Source organism: Rhinopithecus roxellana, chromosome 2 (genome assembly GCF_007565055.1).
Source record: "Rhinopithecus roxellana isolate Shanxi Qingling chromosome 2, ASM756505v1, whole genome shotgun sequence".
In the NCBI taxonomy this organism is placed as follows: Eukaryota; Metazoa; Chordata; class Mammalia; order Primates; family Cercopithecidae; genus Rhinopithecus; species Rhinopithecus roxellana.
The window spans coordinates 54,343,619-54,365,960 of NC_044550.1; the positions used below are offsets into that span (position 1 = coordinate 54,343,619).

Below are 22,342 nucleotides of genomic sequence, written 5' to 3' on the forward strand. Positions count from 1 at the left end.
CTAGGCAGTTTTTCATAGAGTCAAATGTATACCTATTCTGTGACAAGAAATTCCACTTTTTTGGTATTTATCCGGGTAAATTGAAATGTCTTCAAATATCTTGGCCACAAATTTTATAACAACTTTATTCCTAATAGCCCCCAAATTGGAAAAAGCCAAAATACCCATCATCAACTGAATTTATAAACATGTAGTAGTGTACTCAGCAATGGAATGCTGCTCACCAATAAAAAGGAACATGAATGCAGTTTTTAAACTGACAATCAAAGGAAGCCACACACAGAAGAGTACCTTCTGCATGATTCCGTGTATCAAAGTTCTAGAACAGATGGCAGACAAAAATACAATGGTTATCTCTGGGAAAAACCTTTGACTGGAAAGGAGCTTGAGGGAATTTTTTGAAATAACGGGAATGGCTATATCTTGACAGTACAGTGGTTGCAGCTACATCAGTATAATACGCATTAAAATTCAATGAACTGCATACTAAAAATCTATGGATTTTATTGCTTATAAGTCAATTTAAAAAACTGTATCATAAAGGTTAAATAGCAGATGATTGACCCAACAAAGAATAAAAATCTGTGAACTGAAAGATAAATTCAAGTAATTTACATAGACTGGAGACATAAAAATGTGGAATATAGGAAAGAGAAATGAAAAGAGTTGGAGAATAGAGTAGAGTCCTAGACAAAAATCATGTAGAGAATGAGGGAAAAGCAGTATTTAAGAAATAGTAACTAAAATTTTCCAGAAATTAAAAATGACACCATTCATCAAGTAAAGGGACCCCAACAATTCTAAACTAGGATGAGCAAGTTCCTATTTTACCTAACAAACCACTCCAAAATATAATAGCTTAAAACAACAATAATCATTTATGATCTCAGGTTTCTGTGGGTCAGGAATTTGGAAGTGATTTTGCTTGAGGTCCCTCAGGAAGTTACAGTCAGATGGTGTCGGGGGCTGCAGTCACCTGGAGGCTCAGAGACCCATTAGATTAGAGGAACCGAACCCAAGGTGACTCCCTCCTGTGCTGCAAGCTGATGCTGGCTGTTAGTTGGGTGCCTTAATTCTTCTCCAGGTGGGCCTCTTCCTGGGACCGATTGAGTAACTCATGGCAGCTGGCTTCCCTCAGGGTGAGTCATCCAAGAGATAACAAAAAAGCTACAAAGCTTTTGGAAGACCTGCTCTTGAAAGTCACACACTAGCACTTCCAGTGTGTTCTGTTGGCTAAACAAGGTCTGCTCTTATTCACTGTGGGATGAGACGCTTCAGAATAGCAAAAGGATATCACAGATGTTTGCTATTGTAGTAGTGAAAGTACAAAACAAAAACAAACATAAAGTCTTAAGAGCTATCCCAAGGAGAAAAGATAGTTTATATGTAAAGGAATAAAAATTAAGCTTTCAGTTGATATCTCAACAGCAACAATAGAAGCTAGAATGCAGAATTTAAAGTTCTGAAAAAAAGTAAATGAAAAACTTGAGTTACATGTCCAGGGAAACTGTCTTTCAGAAAGGATGAAATAAAGACATTTTCAGACAAAGATAAAGGGTGTTTACTTCTACATACAAAGGATATGCTTAAGAGAGAAGAAAAATGATCCCTGATGAAGGATCTGATATGCCACAAGGAGTGGTGACCATAAAGAAATGGTAAACATGTTACCTTGGTTAAAAAATTATGGCATAAAGTAATAATTATTCCAATAGATAGTATTACAATTTTAAAAATGTGAAATACTGAACAGTAGCATGCAAACTGAGAGTGGGTATAACTGGAATTAAAATAGAAGGATAAAATTCTTTTTTTGAGAAAATGTTATTTTAAAAGAGGGCTGCAAAAGAGAAACAGAAAATCCAAAAATAATCAAAGAGAAAGCATAAATTAAGGAAACAGAAAAGAAATCCAGTATATGTAAATGGACTTAACTCTCCAGGTAAAAAAACTATTGTCAAATACATTTAAAAAACAAAAACTGGCCGGGCGCGGTGGCTCAAGCCTATAATCCCAGCACTTTGGGAGGCCGAGACGGGCAGATCACGAGGTCAGGAGATCCAGACCATCCTGGCTAACATGGTGAAACCCCGTCTCTACTAAAAATACAAAAACTAGCCGGGCGAGGTGGCGGGCGCCTGTAGTCCCAGCTCCTCGGGAGGCTGAGGCAGGAGAATGCCATGAACCCGGGAGGCGGAGCTTGCAGTGGGCTGAGATCTGGCCACTGCACTCCAGCCTGGGAGACAGAGCAAGACTCTGTCTAAAAAAAAAAAAAAAAAAAAAAAAAAAAAATCACCTATGTGATGTTTACAAGAGATATGCTTAAAATATGAGGCTGCACAAAGGTTGGAATTAAAAGGGTGGAATTCCTAGAGATAAATGGGGTTACCACATGATCATAAAAGGCTGATTTCACCAAAGTGATATAAAAATCCTAATATTCTATTTACCTAATAAAATACTTCAAAAATAAAAATAAAAGGAATTTGGCAGATAAGGACACATGAGCAATTGCAGAAATTTTAATATATGTTCCTCAGAAATTGGTAGAACATTTATATCCAAAATCACTAAAGCTTTAGAATATGTATAAAACACAAATAATACACTTCATCTAATGGGCTTGTAGAATATTGTTCCCAGTAGGTGGAGCATGCACATTAACAAAATTTGATCATATACTGGGACATTAAGCAAGTTTCATGAAGTAGCAAAAATGGGAATTGATTGGGCTGACAGCCCAGCCAGAGCTGTTTTAGCTGAGGCTCCTGAGCGGACTGTAGTGGGATGAAGTCTGGAAAGGGTGGCCTAGGGTGGGGTGTGCCCTGTGGCAGTACAACAGGACTTCCATCTGGGTGATGGACACTGTGGGCAGTCCAGTTTTAAATACAGTATCTTATAAGAATGACTTTGGTCTCATTCTACAAATTCTGAGAAGTGGCATTTTCATCCTCCTTCATCAATTCTTGGCAATATCTATGAGGGGTCAGATACCTAAGGGAGGCAAGTAAGAGAAAGTTTGCTTGTCTGTTTGTTTTTTCAGCAGAGGAAAACCAGGGAAAGCCCAGAAAAAAAGGCCTAAATAAGAGGAGAAAAGTCTGGGTCTGGAAGTGTGTCTTTGGAGTCTGTAGTGGTGTGTCCTTTCTTAATAATTACAGATGATGAGTTTGTGGTGAGGGGTTAAGACCTCATTCTACTCTTACTCCTTAGTCATGATTGAGATTGTCAGCCTGATTTTTTCCAAAATGAATCTCACCTGGGTTCAAGCTGTTTTTAATCAGAAATCACACTGAGTGGAGATTAAGTAACTAAAGGACCATCATTATATCTTACCTGCCCATCAGAGAATTTCCTATATCTTACTCCACTTTTCAGGCCAAGAAGAGCTGATGAAGGTTAAGAACCTTTTTTCTGGTTGTAGTGAATGAATCAATAATAATGTTAAGATTAGGACAATACTTAAAGGATTTAAAAGAAAGCCCACTTTATTCTCAACCTATGCAGCATTTATATAGTAGCTAGCCTTTTTGGCGATTCTTCAGGAGAAAACTTGGTTTTACTCTAACAAGTAATAATCCAATAAATCTCAGCTGCTGCTCATCAATAAATGTCCTAGATGAATGTATTGTTAACTCATGTGAGTAATGCATCTCAGCTAAAATTCAGGGCCTGCTCACATGCTTTTGCACAGGATGTGTTAACAGAGCAACTTAATCTTACTTATATTGAGTATAAGAAAATATAATACAAGACATATTAAATGTTGATATTATTGCCTGACTATCATCTATCTGCCTCTCTATACTGATAGCCCTATAACGGCAAACTATGCTAGGGTGTTTACTGCTGAACTTAGCATGTTACTTAGCATATAAGAATGAATGAAACCAAAAGTTATTTGAAAAGATCAATAAAATCAATGTCTCTATCCAGATTAAGAAAAAAAGAGTGAAAGAGCAAAGATATAAATTACTAATATCAGAAATGAAAGAGGGTACATGGATTCCACAGATTTCATGGATATGGATTCTACATATTCCATGGATATTAAAATGATAATAAAAGGATGCTATGAACAACTCTGTGTCTACAAATTTGATAACCTAGATGAAATGGACTAATTCCTTGAAAGACACAATCTGTCAAAAATCACACAAGAGGAATAGGCAATCTGAATAGGCCTTTCTCTATTAAAGAAGTTGAATCAGTAATTAATAACCTTCTAGAGCAAAAAGAACCAGGCTTAGATGGGTTTACTGGTGAATTCCAGCAAACATTCACCTAAGAAATTATACTGATTCTCTACCATGTCTTTCAGAAGATAAAGAAGAAGGAATACTCCATAACTGATTTTATGAGGCCATTATTACCCTAATACCAGAAGCAGACATAGACATTCCAGGAAAAAAAAAACAAAAAACAAAAAACAAAAACTACGCACCAATGTCTCCCATGAACATAGATGCAGAAGCTCCCAGCAAAATATTGACAAATAGAATCCAACAATGTATACAAAGGATTATATACCACAACCAAGTAAAATTTATTCCAGGTATTCAAGACTGGTTCAATATTTGAAAGTCGATGAATGTAATCCATTACACCAGCAGGCTGAAAAGAAAAGCATTATATTATCATATCCATAAATGCAGAAAAGCCATTTGACAAAGTCGAATACTCATCCATGATAAAAACTCTTAGTAAACTAGGAACAGAGGAGAACTTTCTCAACATGATAAAGAATACCTACAAAAAGCCTACAGCTCACATCATACCTAATGGTGAGAAACCAGAAACTTTTCCACTAAGATCAGGAACAAGGCAAGGATGTCTTCTCTTACCACTCTTTTTCAGTACCACACTGGAAGTCCTAGTTAATGCAGCAGGACAAGGAAATACAGGGTATATGGATTTGGAAGAAAGAAATAAAAGTCTTTGCTCACAGATGATATCATTATCTATGTAGAAAATCTTAAAGGATCAACAACAACAAAAAAAAATCTCACAGAACTAAAAAGCACTTACAGCAAGGTTGCAGGATACAAGGCTAACATGCAAAAATCAATCACTTTCCTATATACTAGCAATGAACAAGTAGAATTTGAAGTTAAAAACACTAGACCATTTACATTAGTACGCACAAAATGAAATAGGTTTAAATATGACAAAATATATGTAAGATCTATGAGGAAAACTACAAAATTTTGATGAAAGATATGAAAAAAAACTAAAATAAATGGAGAGTATTCCATGTTCATGAATTGAAAGACTCAGTATTGCTAAAATAAAATCTTCAGCCAAATTAAATGTAAAGGAATGTAATTGATCAATGGGTGATTCATGAATTGGGTGGCCCCAGAATCACAGCAGATTCAGGGAGACTCCAGGGGTGCCTCATGGTCAGAACAAATGTACAGACAAAAAAAGGGAAGTGACATACAGAAATCGGAAGATACAGAAATGGCTGGATTGGTTACAGGTTGGTATTTTCCTTATTTGAACACAGTTTGAACATTCAGCAGTGTATGAGTAGTTGAAGTATGGCTTCTGGGATTGGCTAAGACTCAGCTATTGTTACAGGGGCATGCTCTAAGTTAGGTTTTCAATCTTGTCTACCTACTAGGTTAGGTTGCAGTTTGTCCACAAGGACTCAAATATAGAAATATGGAGTCCTTCTCAGGCCACATTTAGTTCCCTTTGACAATATCCTTAAGATGTCAGTTCTTCCCAACTTGATCTATAAATTCAATTCAATTTCAATCAAAATCTCATCAGGTTATTTTGTGTATAGTAAGAAACTCATTCTAAAGTTTATAGGTGGAGGCAAGAGACCCAGAATAGCCAATGTAACATTGAAGGAAAACAGAGTTGGAGGACTGACAGTTTCCAATGTCAAGACATACTATAAAGCTACCATACTGAAGACAGTGTGGAATTGACGAAAGGAAAGACAAATAGATCCATGGAACAAAATATAGAACCCAAAAGTAGATCCATGTAAACATAGTCAATTGATGTTTGAGAAATAAGCAAAGCAATACATAGAGCAAAGATAGTCTTTTCAACAAATACTGCTGGAACAATGAGACATCCAGATGCTAAAAAGTAAATCTAGATACAGACCATGTACCCTTCATGAAAATTAACTCAAAATGGATCGTAAATCTAGATACAGACCATGTACCCTTCATGAAAATTAACTCAAAATGGATCAAAGACCTAAATATATAATGCAAACAGTAAAACTCCTAGAAGATAACATAGGAGGAAGACTTTGAATATGGCAATAACTTTTTAGATACAACACCAAAGGCATGATCCATGAGAGAAATAATTGATAAACTGGACTTCATTAAAATTAAAAGCTTCTTGGCTGCGCCCAGTGGCACATACCTGTAATCCTAGCACTTCGAGAAGCCAAGGTGGATGGATCACTTGAGCTCAGGAGTTTGAAAGCAGCCTGAGCAACATGGTGAAACTCCATCTCTACAAAAAACACAAAAAATTAGCTGGGCATGGTGGCTCACACCTGTAGTCCCAGCTACTTGGGAGGCTAAGGTAGGAGGATTACCTGAGACCAGGAGGTTGTGGCTGCATTGAGCAGAGATCATGCCACTGCACTCCAGCCTGGGTGAAAGAGTGAGACCCTGTCTCAAAACAAGCAAACAAACAAACAAACCAAACAAAAACTTCTGCTCGGTGAAAGACTGTTAAGAGAATTAGAAGACAAGCTACTGACTGGGAGAAAATATTTGCAAAAAACATACTTGATAAAGGATTGTTATAAAAATATATAAAATGCTTTAAACCATAAGAAAACAAACAACTTGATTAAATAATCGGCAAAAGACCTGAAGAGACACTTCCCCAAGGAAGATATACACATCTCAAATAAGCATATGAAAGGTGTTCAAAATCATAAGTCTTTAGGGGATTGCAAATCAAAGCAATGAGATATCACTACACACCTATTAGAGTGGTTAAATTCTAGAACACTGGCAACACCAAACGCTGATAGGAATGCAAATGGTACAGCCACTTTAACAGGCAGTTTGGAGGTTTCTCGCATAACTACTCATACCTTTACCATATGATCCAACAATCATGTTTTTTGATATTCATGGAAAGTAGTTGAAAACTTCTGTTTACACAAAAAACTATACACAGAAGTTTATATAGCAGCTTTAATCATAACTGCCAAAACTTGGAAGCAGCCACAGTATCCTTCAGAAGGTGAATGGGTAAACAGTGCTAAATCCAGACAATGGAGCATTTTTCAGTGCTAAAAAGAAATGACTTATCAAGCCATGAAAAGACATGGAAAAACAAAATGTATATTATTAAATGGAAGAAGCCAATCTAAAAAGATTACATACTTCATTATTCCAACTAAATGACATTTTGTAAAAGGCAAAAATATTGGAGACAGCAAAAAGATTAATGGTTGGTGGGGTTTGGGGCAGGGAGAATAAATGAATAGGCAGTACACAGGATTTTTAGGAGAGTGAAAATACTCTGCATGATACAGTAACAGTGGATACCTGCCATTATACATTTGTCCAAATCCATAAAATATGCAACACCAAGAGTGAATCTTTATGTGACAGGTAGACTTTGGGTGTTCATGATGTATCAATGTAAATCCATCAATTGTATCAAGTGTTTCACTCTGGTGAGGGATGTTGATAATGGGGAAAGCTATTTATATATGGGAGCAGGAGTTATACAGGAAATCTCTGTGTCGTTGCTTTCCATTTCACTGATTGCTCTAAAAAAGTGAAGTCTTAAAAATTTTACTAAATCACCACTTTACCAGATTAAATGAGAAAAACATTATATAACTACCTTAATAGATGCTGAGAAAATTTTAACACATTTCTACATTCAGTTATGATAAAATATCTTAGCAAATTGTGAAGAAAAATAATTTTATTAACCTAATGAAACCTTACAAAATTTAGGGCAAACATTGTACATAATTATGAAACATTAGAAGTATACCACTGACTTTTGAGAGTCGGTGGTATAAGCACTCTATTTGGTATTTTACAGGAGGTCCCAATGCAGCAAACTATGAATAAAATTAAAAGATGGATTGAAAAGTGAACAATAAAACCTTCCAGGTGATACAATTAAATCTATGGAAATCTAAAATGTAACAGGAGGCCAGGCACAGTGCCTGTAATCCCAGCACTTTGGGACACCTGCGGAGGGAGGATTGCTTGAGTTCAGGAGTTCAAGATCAGCCTGGGCAACATGGTGAAACCCCGTCTCTACAAAAAATATAAAAATCAGCTGGGTGTGGTTGTGCACTCCCGTAGCTTCACTTACTTGGGAGGCTGAGGTGGGAGGATTGCTTGAGCCCAGGAGGTTGAGGCTCCAGTGAGCCACGATCATGCCACTGCACTCCAGCCTGGGTGACTGAGTGAGACCCTGTCTCAAAATAAATAAATAAATAAATAAATAAATAAATAAATAAATAAATAATAACATGGTAAATAGATAGCCTACAGGATGGGAGAAAATTTTTGCAAACTAGGCATCTGACAAAAGTCTAACATCCAGAATCTATAAGAAACTTAAACAAATTGACAAGAAAAAAACATCCCATTTAAAAGTTGGCAAGGGACATGAACAGATGCTTCTCAAAAGAAGACATACATGTGGCAAACAAGCATATGAAAAAATGCTCAACATCACTAATCATGGGAGAAGTGCAAATAACAACCACAGTGAGATACTATCTCACACCAGTTATAATGGCTAACATCACAAAATCAAAAAATAGGAGATCCTATCAAGGTTTCAGAGAAAAGGGAACACTTACGCTGCTGAGGGGATTGTAAATTAGTTCAGCTATTGTGGAAAGCAGTGTGGCAATTTCTCAAAGAGCTTAAAATCACCATGCAACCCAACAGTCTCATTATTGGGTATATAAATCATTCTACCATAAAGACCTATGCACACATATGTTCATTACAGCACTATTCACAGTAGTAAAAACATGGAATCAACCTAAATTCCCATCAACAGTAAAGAGAATGTTGTACGTATATAACATGGAATACTACACAACCATAGAAAATAATGAAATCATGTACTTTGCAGCAACATGGTTGGAACTGGAGGCCATTATTCTAAGAGAACTAACACAGGAACAGAAAACCAAATACTGCATGTTCTCTCTTAGAAGTGGGAGCTAAACATTGAGTACCTATGGACACAAAGAAGGGAATAATAGACACCAGGACCTACTGGAGGGTGGAGGATAACAGGAGGGAGAGGATCAAAAAACTACTTATCAGGACTAGGCTTATTACCTGGATGATGAGATAATCTGTACACCAAACCCTGTGACATACAATTTACTTATATAACAAACCTGCACATGTACCCATGGACCTAAAATAAAAGTTAAAAAAAAGAATCAGGTAGAGAGTTTAGTATAGTTGTGGGTGTAAGATTAATAATACAACAACTTAGTGTATTTTTAAATGCCAGAAACATAGTTGATACATAGGCATCAACTATGTAATTTTGGCATTTATGGCATTTATAATGCCATTTACAAAAAGCATGGAAATACGTATCTAGAGCTAACTCTAACAAAAGTGTGTAAGAGCTTTATTGAGAAACATAAAAATTTATGGAAAGATGTTTAAAAGACCTAAATTAATAGGTAATATGGAATTTTTCTCTCTTCCGGGTACAGAGCTAGACAGCATATCTCAGACTTTTTTCTGGTTAGTTGTAACCTTGTGGCATAGTTCTAAATAGTGAAATGTGAGCAAAAGTGATGTTTACCACTATCAGACCTAAAGTGTAAAAATTGTTTGCAGCTGATCTTTATGCACTCTTTCTGGCTTGTTAATGAACATAGCCAACTGGAAGTTGACAGAGCCCTAAGATGGAAGAAACCTGCATTTCTGAATCACTCCTCAGCTACAGATTAAATACACTTCCAATGGAAATTCCAGCAGAACTTTTTGTGAAGCTTGGCAAACTGATTCTAAAACTTATGTAGAGTAACCAAGGGCCAAAAATAGCCAAGACATTTCTGAAGATAAACAAGGAGAACAGTGTGGAAATAAATTGCTCCCTCAGATATGAGAACTAATTATAATGCTATAGCTCAAACTATTAGTGGAGGAGAGGCAAGTTAAGACCACAGTGATTTTATACTCACAGGTGGCAAAAAATAAAAAGTTTATATTACTAAATGATGGTGAAAATGTAGAGCAGTCAGAACTCTTATACAAAGGGGTGGCAATGTCACACAATCCCTTTGGAAAATAATTTGGCAATATCTAGTAAAGTTGAAGAAATCATGTCTTTGACCCAGCATTTTTACTCTTGTATACATTTCTACTACGTAACCTAGAAAATCATGTTAATAGAAGCATTTTTGCAATAATACACGATTGGAAATAACACACATGTCCATCAACAGCAAAATGGACAAAAATCATGCTATGTTAATCCAATGGTGTTATAATACAGCAGTGAAAATAAGTGGACTATATAGGGTATAGATTAAATTGACAAATATAAATTTTCAGTAAAAAAGACCATTTGTCCGAGATCAAATACATTAAGATTTATCTAATATTTAAAAAAACTAGAAAGTATTTAAGGATATTAGATTTGTGGTTAAATTAGAAATCAATGCAAGCAAATGATGAACACAAAAGTCAGGGTAATGGGACCTTTGGGCAATGAGCAAGAGGACACTGTGGGAGGAAGACAGAAGGCTTTGGCATTGGTTCTGTTTAGTTATTAAACTGTTGGTAGGTGCAGAGGTGTTTTATTCTCATACTTTATAACTTGTTTATATGTCACATTATTTTATATATATCAATTATTTTTTAAATTGAAAATTAAAAATAATCACCAACTGGAACCATATTTTTATTGCCAGATCATTATTAGCCAGACCATTATTAGCTGTACTTGACAGTTAAGTTTTTCTCACCAATGTGCTTAACACATACTGTTGCTTCTCACTTAAACGCCTTCTACTTCCTCATCAATTTATATAGTAAGAAGGTTCCCTTTGAACCTGGTTCAAATTTTACTACAGACATGTATCCATGACCTTCCTAAACCTCATTATGTCTTAATAAAACTGACGTTATTAATTATTTCTTCATTCAATTTTTTTTTTTCACCAAACACAGGTTGAACATTTGTGTTGCAAAGGCTGTAGGGGTACAAAATGTATAGGATAAATTGCCTTTTCAAAAGAGCTAGATTTATTCACAACTAGACACCACTGGCATCAGGGATATAATTCTGGAATATAAAAAGTGTTACAGAACCTCACAGGAGAAAGGAATTGGTTCTGTAAATTCAAGTAAGACTTCAAAGAAGTGGTGGCATATGAGATGAGCCTCAAAAAATATTTCCAGTTTGTCCTGGGGTGTGCAAGTCTTCCCTTCATCTCACCCACCTTCTACTAAATACTCTTAGGTATTTCAGCTGAATTTGTACACCAAACATGAAGAGTGGGTCATTACTTGGAAAGACTCATGCATCCCAGATCTTTAGCTTCTTTCATTTTCACTTCCTCTCAGTCAAACCCATCCATTGTTGCCTCTTTTAGTGGATGGACGTTAGTAGCAGAAAGACATTAAATCAACTTTGGTTGTTGGTGGACAGAATAAACAGATTCCATTTTACCCTTGTCTAGACTTGGGTAAAGGAAGCACACTAAAAATGCCACATAAATATTTTTTTGGAATGGCATGTCACCATGAATCATCTGGTTTAATTAGACTAGTCATTTTGTGTCCATTTTTATGTGACCAAGAGAACCAATATCTGACAAATTTACTGACCCAGAGAGAAACTTCTGGGAAAGAGTTCATACTTACTGGATACCAGCTCCAGCAAGCCACAATGCAAATTTTTCTATTTCTGAATGATGCAATCATCAGTACAGATTTAGAATCATTTTAAAACCTTCTAGTTTATTAAAATCTTCGGCGATGATGTTTTCAGCATGATGTAAGCCATCGTTAATAAAGAGAATTTAATAGAGACAAAGGCAAACCTGTGTACAACTTCCTCAGGCTCTCTTCTTGAAACCTCAGTTTTGTTAGTAGAATTTGAAAAAAACGGGGTGCTCTTCTTGAAACCTCAGTTTTGTTAGTAGAATTTGAAAAAAACAAGGGGGGTGTTGTCTGTTCTCTTGTCTCCTAGATTGATCCCTTTAAAACATGTCAGGCCATGCCATACCCCTTCTGTTAATCTTACTGTGATTTCCTAGAAAAGAAAAAACTCTGAAGTTGTTTCTGTGGTTTACAAACCCATAGTGCTCTCACTTCTTGCCTCTCTTCCCCTCATCCATTTTTGCCCAGCCATGCTTGGCAGTTCTTGATCCTACCATTCATAATTCCATGTCAGGCCTTTTCATTGGCTCTTCCTTTTGGCAGCATGACTGCTGCTCAGATACTTATACAGTGCTTTCTTTCTTATCTCATGGAGATTTCTACTCAAATCTGCTCAAACGCTACCTCCTCAGTGAGTCTTTTTGGTATATAGTGGTACTCAATAAATATTTATTGAGTTATTTATTAACCTTTCTGTTGTCTAGAAGAGCTGGGATGAAAAAAAGACAGGCTTTCTGGTGGTATCCATGGTGGTACAAGACAGACATAGCGTGATTATTATAGAAAATATACAAAACTTGATGTAGAAGATTTGGTGCCTTCTATATTAGGCACATGTTTTAGATAGGTCTGAGTGTCCAGTTCCCACTGACAAAACGGATTAGACCAAAGTTAATATGATCAAAGGAGATAAAGAAACTGATACGTTTACATCAATCTTAAAATTTTAATATAAGTATTGCCATCTCTTTAGGCCAATATGAAAATATTACAAAAGCTAAACCAGAAATTCAAATGGAAATATACCACTTTCAGAGCTAGAGAAATTCTCCTGAATAGCTAGTGAGTTTCCAGTGATCCTTACAAGGAAAACTTAAATGCAATTAAAAAAGAAATGAGTTGAAAGGCTGTTATAAAGCAACAGATTAGAATATTTTCATATATGTGTGCATACAAATGATGCACATTACACGTTGCAAACATTAATGTGCGTTACATTGATGCACATTACAAACATTACTTTCTTGCCTTTTAAATTTTGTTCTTTATAAAATTAGCTAGGATTTTCATATTGGTTCTTTCTCTGAGGAATACGTTGAAGTGCTAGTCTCAGCTGGTTACAAATTTTAATTTTGTGATATCCCCAACCACACAGTACATATAATCACTGTGAGTCATTCTGTGTGGATGAAAAAATCAGCAAAAGCCCACTTCAAATTAGATTGTTTAAATTCCCTTTTTCCAGTAGGAAGATCCTTGCTGTTGTGTGATAAACACTAAAAGGAATCATTAAAATGGTAAATTTCTAAGGGGTTTATTTAAGGTAAATTAAGATTTTAAATACCAATATTTGAAAAAATAAATAGGGGCTGGATTTTATAGTTCAATGACTCATACTTTTTTAGGTGAGGGCTTATTTTGATATATGAACCTTGTTTATTTTTTAGCCAAGATTGTTGCTGTATTATTGAGAGAGGCTATGTGAAATGTGCATGTTGAAGCCCAGGAACAATTTGTGTGACTGTTTATTTGAGGAAGGTGGAGGATAGTTTTATTAGAAGAATATCTGTATATATTGGAGATGAAAAGTATTTGCTAAATACGCCTGGGAAAGAAAACCAACTGTGTTTTGAAGGGAAGGATTTCAATCATGTACACTGCCTCGATTCAATGAGGGGCCCTTCTGTAGCTCCAGCTTTTTTTTTGTCTATTCTGTGCACGAAGTTCTTTGAATAGGGCCTCAGAGAAGAGGAAAGGTCTGTTTTGCAAAAACGGAGGATGATAGCACTGATTCATTACCCTGGGAGAGTTCCTGATCCTCAGTCAGGGCCAAGCTCAGATGTCACCTCCTAATAACATCTTCCCCAACCATCATCTCCCTAATGTTCTCGATATATATGCTTTTTGCCCTCTGAGTTTATACTTTGTTCAATTATATCATGTATAACATGATATAATATTAATCATGTATGTGTACATTTTGCTAATGCACTGAACGTCTCAAAGTTAACTGTGAATCTATAGGCCTAGCACAAAGCCTGACCTTGACTGAGTGCTGAATGTATGTTTTCAGAATAAATAAGTTAATGTAGATGCTACCCACCACTCGCCTTCCTGAGAGAGACAAAAAGTGCATAGAGCCCAGACAAAGTTGGCATGAGATTACCCTGACTTTGCTTTGGACTGCCAAAATGTGTAGGGTGCAGACATTGTGTATAATGATTTAAAGACTGCCCAGACTTTTAAGCCCCCCTTCTCAGCAGTAGTCCATTTCCCAAACTCTCAATTTTGTTATTATTTTTACATTCATGATGGAGCTTTACTTGCACAGATGTTCATCACTTCTTCCTTGTCTCTTCTTCCCAAAGAATACCACCTTTCAATTAAACATGTATTTAGACCTGCTTGCCCTGAGCTTCAAAGTTGTTGTTATGGCTCTCCTTTGCTAAGCCATTCGTCTTATCCTCTAGGGGTCGTGGGCAGAGAGGTATGTGCATGGATCTTTCCCCAGTTCGACTAGATACACATCTGACTCTGCAAAGGAATACATGAGGTGGTCGCTCTCTCTCTCTCTCTCTCTCTCTCTCTCTCTCTCTCTCTCTCTCTCTGTGTGTGTGTGTGTGTGTGTGTGTGTGTGTGTGTTTATATGTGCGTGTATGGTATAAAAGGAAGGGCAGGGTGTAGAAAGCAGATTTCAGAGGTAAGAGGGAGACTTAAAGAGGAGCACGAGTTTTGTGGTTTCTACACAATTTCTTTGCTGTTCTTTACCAGGTTGACTTTGGATTTGCGAAGAAAATAGGGTCTGGACAGAAAACATGGACATTCTGTGGGACTCCAGAATATGTAGCTCCTGAAGTCATTCTCAACAAAGGACATGACTTCAGTGTGGATTTCTGGTCACTGGGAATTCTAGTGTATGAGCTTCTAACGGGCAAGTATGTACCTTCAAGTTTTATGCAGCCACCTCTTCAGAGAAATGCAAGAATAACCTAACTAGTGATAAAGTGTATATACTTTAAGAGCATAACATTTTGAAAATGTTTTTGATTAAGTGTGATACCTTTTTCTTACGACATTGTTTCACATACAGTGAACTTGCTGGTTTATAACATAAACAAAAAATTCAGAAAGGCAAAGGAAAGGAATATAGAATTGCTGTGGTCTACCTAACATGGCAAGACCTATTACTGCAGATAACAAATTAAGTATGAAGGTTTTAATAATTCAGCATAGGCCAGGCGCGGTGGCTCAAGCCTGTAATCCCAGCACTTTGGGAGGCCGAGACGGGCGGATCACGAGGTCAGGAGATCGAGACCATCCTGGCTAACACGGTGAAACCCCGTCTCTACTAAAAAATACAAAAAAATAGCCGGGCGAGGTGGCGGGCGCTTGTAGTCCCAGCTACTCGGGAGGCTGAGGCAGGAGAATGGCGTAAACCCGGGAGGCGGAGCTTGCAGTGAGCTGAGATCCGGCCACTGCACTCCAGCCTGGGCGACAGAGCAAGACTCCGTCTCAAAAAAAATAAAAATAAAATAAATAAAATAATAATAATAATTCAGCACAAGAATAAGAGAAGGAATGAGAAGTTGTGGCTGTATTATTATTTCCTCTTTTTTGTGTAATGGAGAAAATAGCAATCTTAGTTCAGTTAAATCCATTGATCAATTAAACTAAATTTATCCATCTTTCCAACATATCATTAACTAGAAACGCTAGAACAAAGCCCCATTTCTGGATTTAAATTTTAATCCTCTTGTCAGCTGCTTTCTAGAGGTGCTAATGAACAGAGACAAGACACTGCAGGGGTTTTCGCAGTGAAAGTTGGATTGTCATTCCCAAAGAGATTAAAGAACTGTATTAATGAATCCAGTATCTCAAATATTTAATGCACATACACACATTATGCACCTATGCAAACACACATACACAGGCTATATGTGACATTACCTCACATTTGTAAAGTACTTTACATTTTACAAAGCACTTACATGTGTATTGTATAGTTTAGTTTTCACAAACTTGTGTGAAATATGTCAGGAATTTTTATAATGATTATTTTATGATTTACATTTTTATTATGATTATTTTATAATTTACAGTTTATAGATTAGAAAACCAGGTGAGAGAGCTACCTGTCCAAGATCAGTAACATAGTACTAGATCTTCTGACTAAATGTGACACACTTTCCTTCTATACGTGTTTATTATATAATGCATGGGCATACACACACAATTCAAACCAATTTTCTTTCTGATTTTCTAGCTCCATTTCTGGTTAACTGATTTGATCATCCTTATAACCCTTTGTAACAAAATATTCTCAGTCTTAATTTCAGAGAGGATTTGCATCTGGGATGGTTTAAGAAATACTAGAACGAGTCTATTGGTGAAAATACAAGTCTTAACACATAATTTACGAAAAGAGTTTCATAGAACCTTCTTGAACTGTTTACACTAAAATTTCAGTGTTAGACTATCTGTGGCTACATTTTACACCTTTGTCCACATGCACTGAGCAAACAAATATGAAAGATCATTTTACATTGTCTGTAATCATTTTCAAATATTCATCACTTATGATTCTGAAGGAAGGAAGAGAAAATATTCAGTCATTCAGAGAAAAGTTGTTTAAGGGCTTGGGAACAACGAATTCTATTTCAAAAATTTGTTTCTCTGGAAAATTTGTCAGCTGCATTTGTAAGAGATACATGATGGCTTCTGTAGGTAATCAGATATATATCTCGGTTTTCACCAGCTGGAATAACATGTTAGAAGGAGTAGGTCATAAAGAAGTTGAGAAATTGTTTTGTTTTGTTTGTTGAGACACGGTATCACTTTATCACCCAGGCTGCAATGCAGTGATGTGATCACTGGTCACTGCAGCCTCCACCTTCTGGGCTCAAGCAATCCTCCTGCTTCAGCCTCCACAGTAGATGTCACTACAGGCACATGCCACCATGCCCAGCTAAGTTTTAAATTTTTTTGCAGAAATGGGATCTTACTATGTTACACAGGCTGGTCTCAAGCTGCTGGGCTCAAGCAGTCCACTCACCTCAACTTCCAAAAGTACTGAGATTACAAGTGTGAGCCATCACACTAGGCCAAGAAATTGTTTTTGTAACAATTGTTTTGTTTGACCTGTAAATGATTTTCTGGGTAGGGCATGAGAACAGTTAACTTTAAATGCCCTGAACTCCAGAGCATAGGAGGGAAATGAAAATAAAAAACAAAACAAAAAAACAAAACCAATAGTAAATATGTAAATAAGTTGAATATATCATATAATGTTTTTGGTTTCCTGCCTTATTCTCTTTACAAGTGAAATATAGTTTAGTAAAAGTTGGTACACTGACTGTCTCGTTTATTACCTAGAGTGGGAAAGCTCGGTAACACAAGGTCTCCAGCATGACTAATATATAGCAAAGTAGTTCATGAAAGTCATCTTTAATTTTCAAAAACTAAATGGCATAATAGAATAAATATGAAAGTGTTTTTATTATTTATTTATCTATTTTTGAAATGGAGTCTCGCTTTGTTGCCCAGGCTGGAGTGCGGTGAGGCAATCTTAGCTCACTGCAGCTTCTGCCTCCCAAGTTCAAGTGATTCTCCTGCCTCAGCCTCCTGAGTAGCTGGGATTATAGGTGCCCGCCACCATGCCCGGCTAATTTTTGTATTTTTAGTAGAGACAGGTTTTTGTCATGTTGGCCAGGCTGGTCTCGAACTTCAAACCTCAGGTGATCCTCCTGCCTCGTCCTCCCAAAGTGCTAGGATTACAGGCGTGAGCCACTGTGCCCAGCCTTGAAAGTGTTTTTAAAAGCAAAATATATGAGTTAAAATGTTATCCAAATTCAGTGGCCAATTCTCAGTCTTTGTTTACCAATCTTAGCAGTATTAGCAATATTAAACTAGTGAGATGATTTTCTAGGATATATCCAGTATTTTTAAAAAATGCTCTTGGGCAGGTGTTGTGACTCATGCCTGTAATCCCAGCACTTGGGGGGGCTGAGGTGGGTGGATCACAGGGTCAAGAAATCGAGATCATCCTGGCCAACATGGTGAAACTCCATCTCTACTAAAAATACAAAAATTAGCTGGACATGGTGGCGTGCACCTGTAGTCCCAGCTACTTGGGAGACCGAGGCAGGAGAATCGCTTGAACCCGGGAGGCGGAGGTTGCAGTGAGCTGAGATCGTGCCACTGCACTCCAGCCTGACGACAGAGTGAGGCTTCCTCTAAAATGAATGAATGAATGAATGAATGAATGAATGAATGAATGAATGAATAAATAAATAAATGAATAAATGTAAAATACTCTCTTCACTTGGCTTCTAGAATTTTCTTCTCTATTCTTTTCCCACATTGGTGGCTTCTTCTCAGTCTCTATCATAGATTCTTCTCATCTTCCTACCTCTCATTATTAGACCAATTCAGTTCTTGACCTCTGTTCTCTCTTTTCTACCCACTCACTCTCTTGATGATACTATCAATTCTCATGGCCATAAATACTGTCTGATGACTCCCCAAGTCACACTTTCAGCCTTAACCCCTTTCCTAAATGCCTATGTCATAAATCCACCTTCCTGCTTAGCATTTCCGTCTGGATGTTTAAAACATAATTCTTGATTCCTTCCCCATAACCTGCTGTGCACACCACCCCAACTCCATCTTTCTTCTCCTAGGAAATAACTCCAACAAGGCCAAAACACTTTAGCATCATTCTTGAATTCTTTGTTTCTCCCACATGCCATATTCACCCCATTAGCAAATCCTGATGACTTTACTATGTGTCTTAGTTAGCTTGGGCTACTACAGCAAAATACTATAAACTGGGTGACTTAAGCAGCAAACATTTACTTTTCACAGTTCTGGAGGTTGAAGTCCCAGATCAGGTTACCAGCATGGTCGGGTTTTGGTGAGCATCCTAATCCAAGTTACTGCTGACTTCTCTTTATATCCTCACATGGCCGAAAGCCAGGCAGCTAGCTCCCTAGCCTTTCCTTAGAATGGTACCAGTCCCATTCATGAGGGCTTCACCCTTCTGATTTAATTACCTCCCACAGTCCTCACCTCCAGATACCATCATATTGGGATTAAGGTTTCAACAAATGAATTTGGAGGAACACAGACATTCAGCCTGTTGCACAGTCTAAGTAGATCTGGAATCCAGCCATATGTCACTACTTTCAACGTTACTATCCTAGGCAAGGTTACTGGGGCTCCTTCCCCCTGACTTTCTCACTATCACCATCATAGTTTATCTTCCACACATTAGGAAAACCTTATTCTGGCTGCTGTAATTTAGATCATCCCACTCAGAATGTATCCCCACGTCCTTCCGATAGCCCACTTCATCTATGCGATGTTGTCCTCATCTGTGTAGCCACACTGCCCACTTCACTATGCAGGACCACCCAGGCCCACTCCTGACTCAATTGCCTTTGTGCTTCCCGTCTTAGAACCATCTGTCACAGGTAGTGGTGTGGCATATTCACTTCCTTCTCTCTCTTTATTCATACATCTGCTCAATTGTCAGCTTATGAGAGGCTTTTCTTATTTACTCTATCTCAAAAAATCACACCTTCTCTGTTCCTTTCTTCATTTTCTTTTTAGTGATCATCCACACATGACCAGTTACGTATGTGTGAGTGTGCATGTGTGTGTGTGTGTGTCTCGTGGTAAGTGATATTAAATGAGTGAGATGGTTTTCTAGGATATATCCAAATTTGTTGTAAAACAACTGAGAGAGAGAGAGGAAGAAATGAAAGAAGGGAGGGAAGGAAAGAAGGAAGAAAGAAAATTCATTCCAAATGTGATCTCAGACCCTGTTATTAATGTGTCCTGTTTTGGATTTTTTCTAGCCCACCCTTTTCTGGGATTGACCAAATGATGACCTACAACTTGATTCTCAAAGGAATTGAAAAAATGGATTTTCCCAGGAAGATAACACGGCGACCTGAGGATTTGATTCGAAGGCTTTGCAGGTGAGAATGACAGCTGGTAACCCCTTGTCTTGAAGAAAGTGTAAAGGCTTCGGTTTCTGTTTCTACACATTTTAAAATGAGGCGCATATTTACTTTTTGTGCTTTTTTTATATAGGCCAATTATATTTAAAGAAAGTCATCTTCTGTTTTGCAGTGTAGGGAGTTTTAGTTGACCTCACATTACAGAATCATAGTACCTACTTATAAAGTAGTTTAAAAAGAGATCTAAATTTTTCAGACAACCTTTGGGTATCATCTTTATCTGTAATAGAGCAAAATAAACCACAAACCTTAGGCAAAAATGGAGTAATTTACTATTTCAGCAATAAAAAAGAATGAAGTCATGTCATTTTCAGCAACATGGAAGGAACTGAAGGTCATTATCTTAAGTGAAATAAGCCAGACACAGAAAGACAAATATTCAATGTTCTTGTTTCCATGTCAGAGCTAAAAAATTTGAACATATGGAGATAGAGAATGGAAATGTAGATATTAGGGACTTGGAAGGGAGGGGGGAGTCTGAAGGGAAGTGGGTTAAATATGTAATTTAAAAGTAAGATAAAAGGAATAAAATCAAAGTTCAAAAAGAACAATTGAATACTTAACAAAAATGTATTGTACTCAGGCAATGAACATCCTTAATACCCTGAGTTGATCACTAGACATTATATACACATTACGAAGTTTTTCATGTGCCACATAAATTTTCACAATATAAAAAAGGAGTAATTTATTTATAATCTTGTTATTTTGAAAGAAAAGTAGTTGTGATAATGAAGTGTTATTATACGACCTCTTTCCAGCTTCATTTTGCAAAAAGTGCTCCTCTGTTCTTATTTTAAATTACCCCAATTTCTACTTACCATTAAAAATAATTTGTCAGAGAATAGGAGACTTCTGGATTTTTTTGTTTAAAATTCATTTTGCTGTTTTTTTCCTATCTGAACTTTTTAAAAAGCATTAAAATTTAGTAAATTTAGAACTAAAAACCTAGCTATGGGTTGCCAGTATGAATTCCTGCATGCTTCTAAGATTTCACCTTAGATGTAAATGATTCTCTAAAGCTTGCCCTGGTTTTCTCAGCAGAGTTGGCAAGATAGTGCCTGCTTGTTCCTTAAAGTATTTATTCGTACCTTATACACACACATATATACACTCCAAAGTCTAATTTAACTGTGGCTCCTCCAGGGAGGAAGTCATGTCTTTTCACCTTCCTAAACTCAGACGTCTGGTCTACAGTAGCAACTTCATGCATGTTTTTGAATGAATGAATGAATGAACAAATAGATGTTAAGTTTTAATTTAAAATTTTCTCAATTGTAATTATTATAAATTGCCTTTCACAAATTATTATTTTAGGCAAAATCCAACAGAAAGGCTGGGAAATCTGAAGAATGGAATAAATGACATTAAGAAACACAGGTACATAACTATTTCTTTGCCCAGTAAAATATAGAAATTTAGAGAACAATGTGGTACTTGCAAAAACTTCTCTCAGGGGGTACAAGGGTCCCTTTCCAGAGTTTCAATTTTTTCTTTATGGTGCTTTGCTTTTTATCTGTGTTTTAGTAGATGTAGTTATAATAATCAAACTCAAAGTGATTTGTCTCATGTTGGAAATTCATATCAAGAATGACTGAAGTTACAAAAGAAGTTACAAAATCACATCTTCAAGTCATAGCAAATTAACTTTTTATCCACTTCTGTCTGTATTATTCGTGTGTGTGTGTGTGTGTTTGTGTGTGTGTATGTGTATGTGTGTGTGTGTTTTGACAGAGTCTCGCCCTGTTGCCCAGGCTGGAGTGCAATGCCACGATCTTGGCTCACTGCAACCTCCACCTCTTGGGTTCAAATGACCCTCCTGCCTCAGCCTCCCAAGGAACTGGGATTACAGGCAGCCACCACCATGCTCAGCTGATTTTTGTATTTTAGGAGAGGCAGGGTTTCACCATGTTGGCCAGGCTAGTCTCAAACTCCTGACCTCGTGATCCACCTGCCTTGGCCTCCCAAAGTGCTGGGATTACAGGCGTGAGTCACCACGCCTGATCCTAGTATGTATTTTTATTGATCTATGCTAGTTGTACATATTTATTATACTTTGAAATATCAACTTGGAATCTGTGAAGGAATTACATTCTAATCTGGGCATTTAATTTGTAAAGTAAAGGAGGATACCATTGTTGTTGTCAGTATTCAAGAGGATGGGTCACCTAAATCAACTGTGAAAAAGTATTATATTTCAGGTTTAAT

The 22,342-nt window shown here is 36.9% G+C and overlaps 1 protein-coding gene across 4 annotated transcripts in view; it reads left to right on the forward strand.

Moving 5' to 3' along the window:
• Nucleotides 1-22,342, forward strand: part of PRKG2 (protein kinase cGMP-dependent 2) — a 118,231-nt gene that overhangs the window by 82,294 nt on the left and 13,595 nt on the right. For all 4 annotated transcript variants that reach the window (XM_030917854.1, XM_010354113.2, XM_010354112.1 and 1 more), the window contains 3 exons: nucleotides 14,883-15,046; nucleotides 19,970-20,092; nucleotides 21,452-21,514. In XM_030917854.1, the coding sequence (XP_030773714.1) occupies nucleotides 14,883-15,046; nucleotides 19,970-20,092; nucleotides 21,452-21,514 (350 nt within the window). The remainder of the gene's footprint in view (nucleotides 1-14,882; nucleotides 15,047-19,969; nucleotides 20,093-21,451; nucleotides 21,515-22,342) is intronic.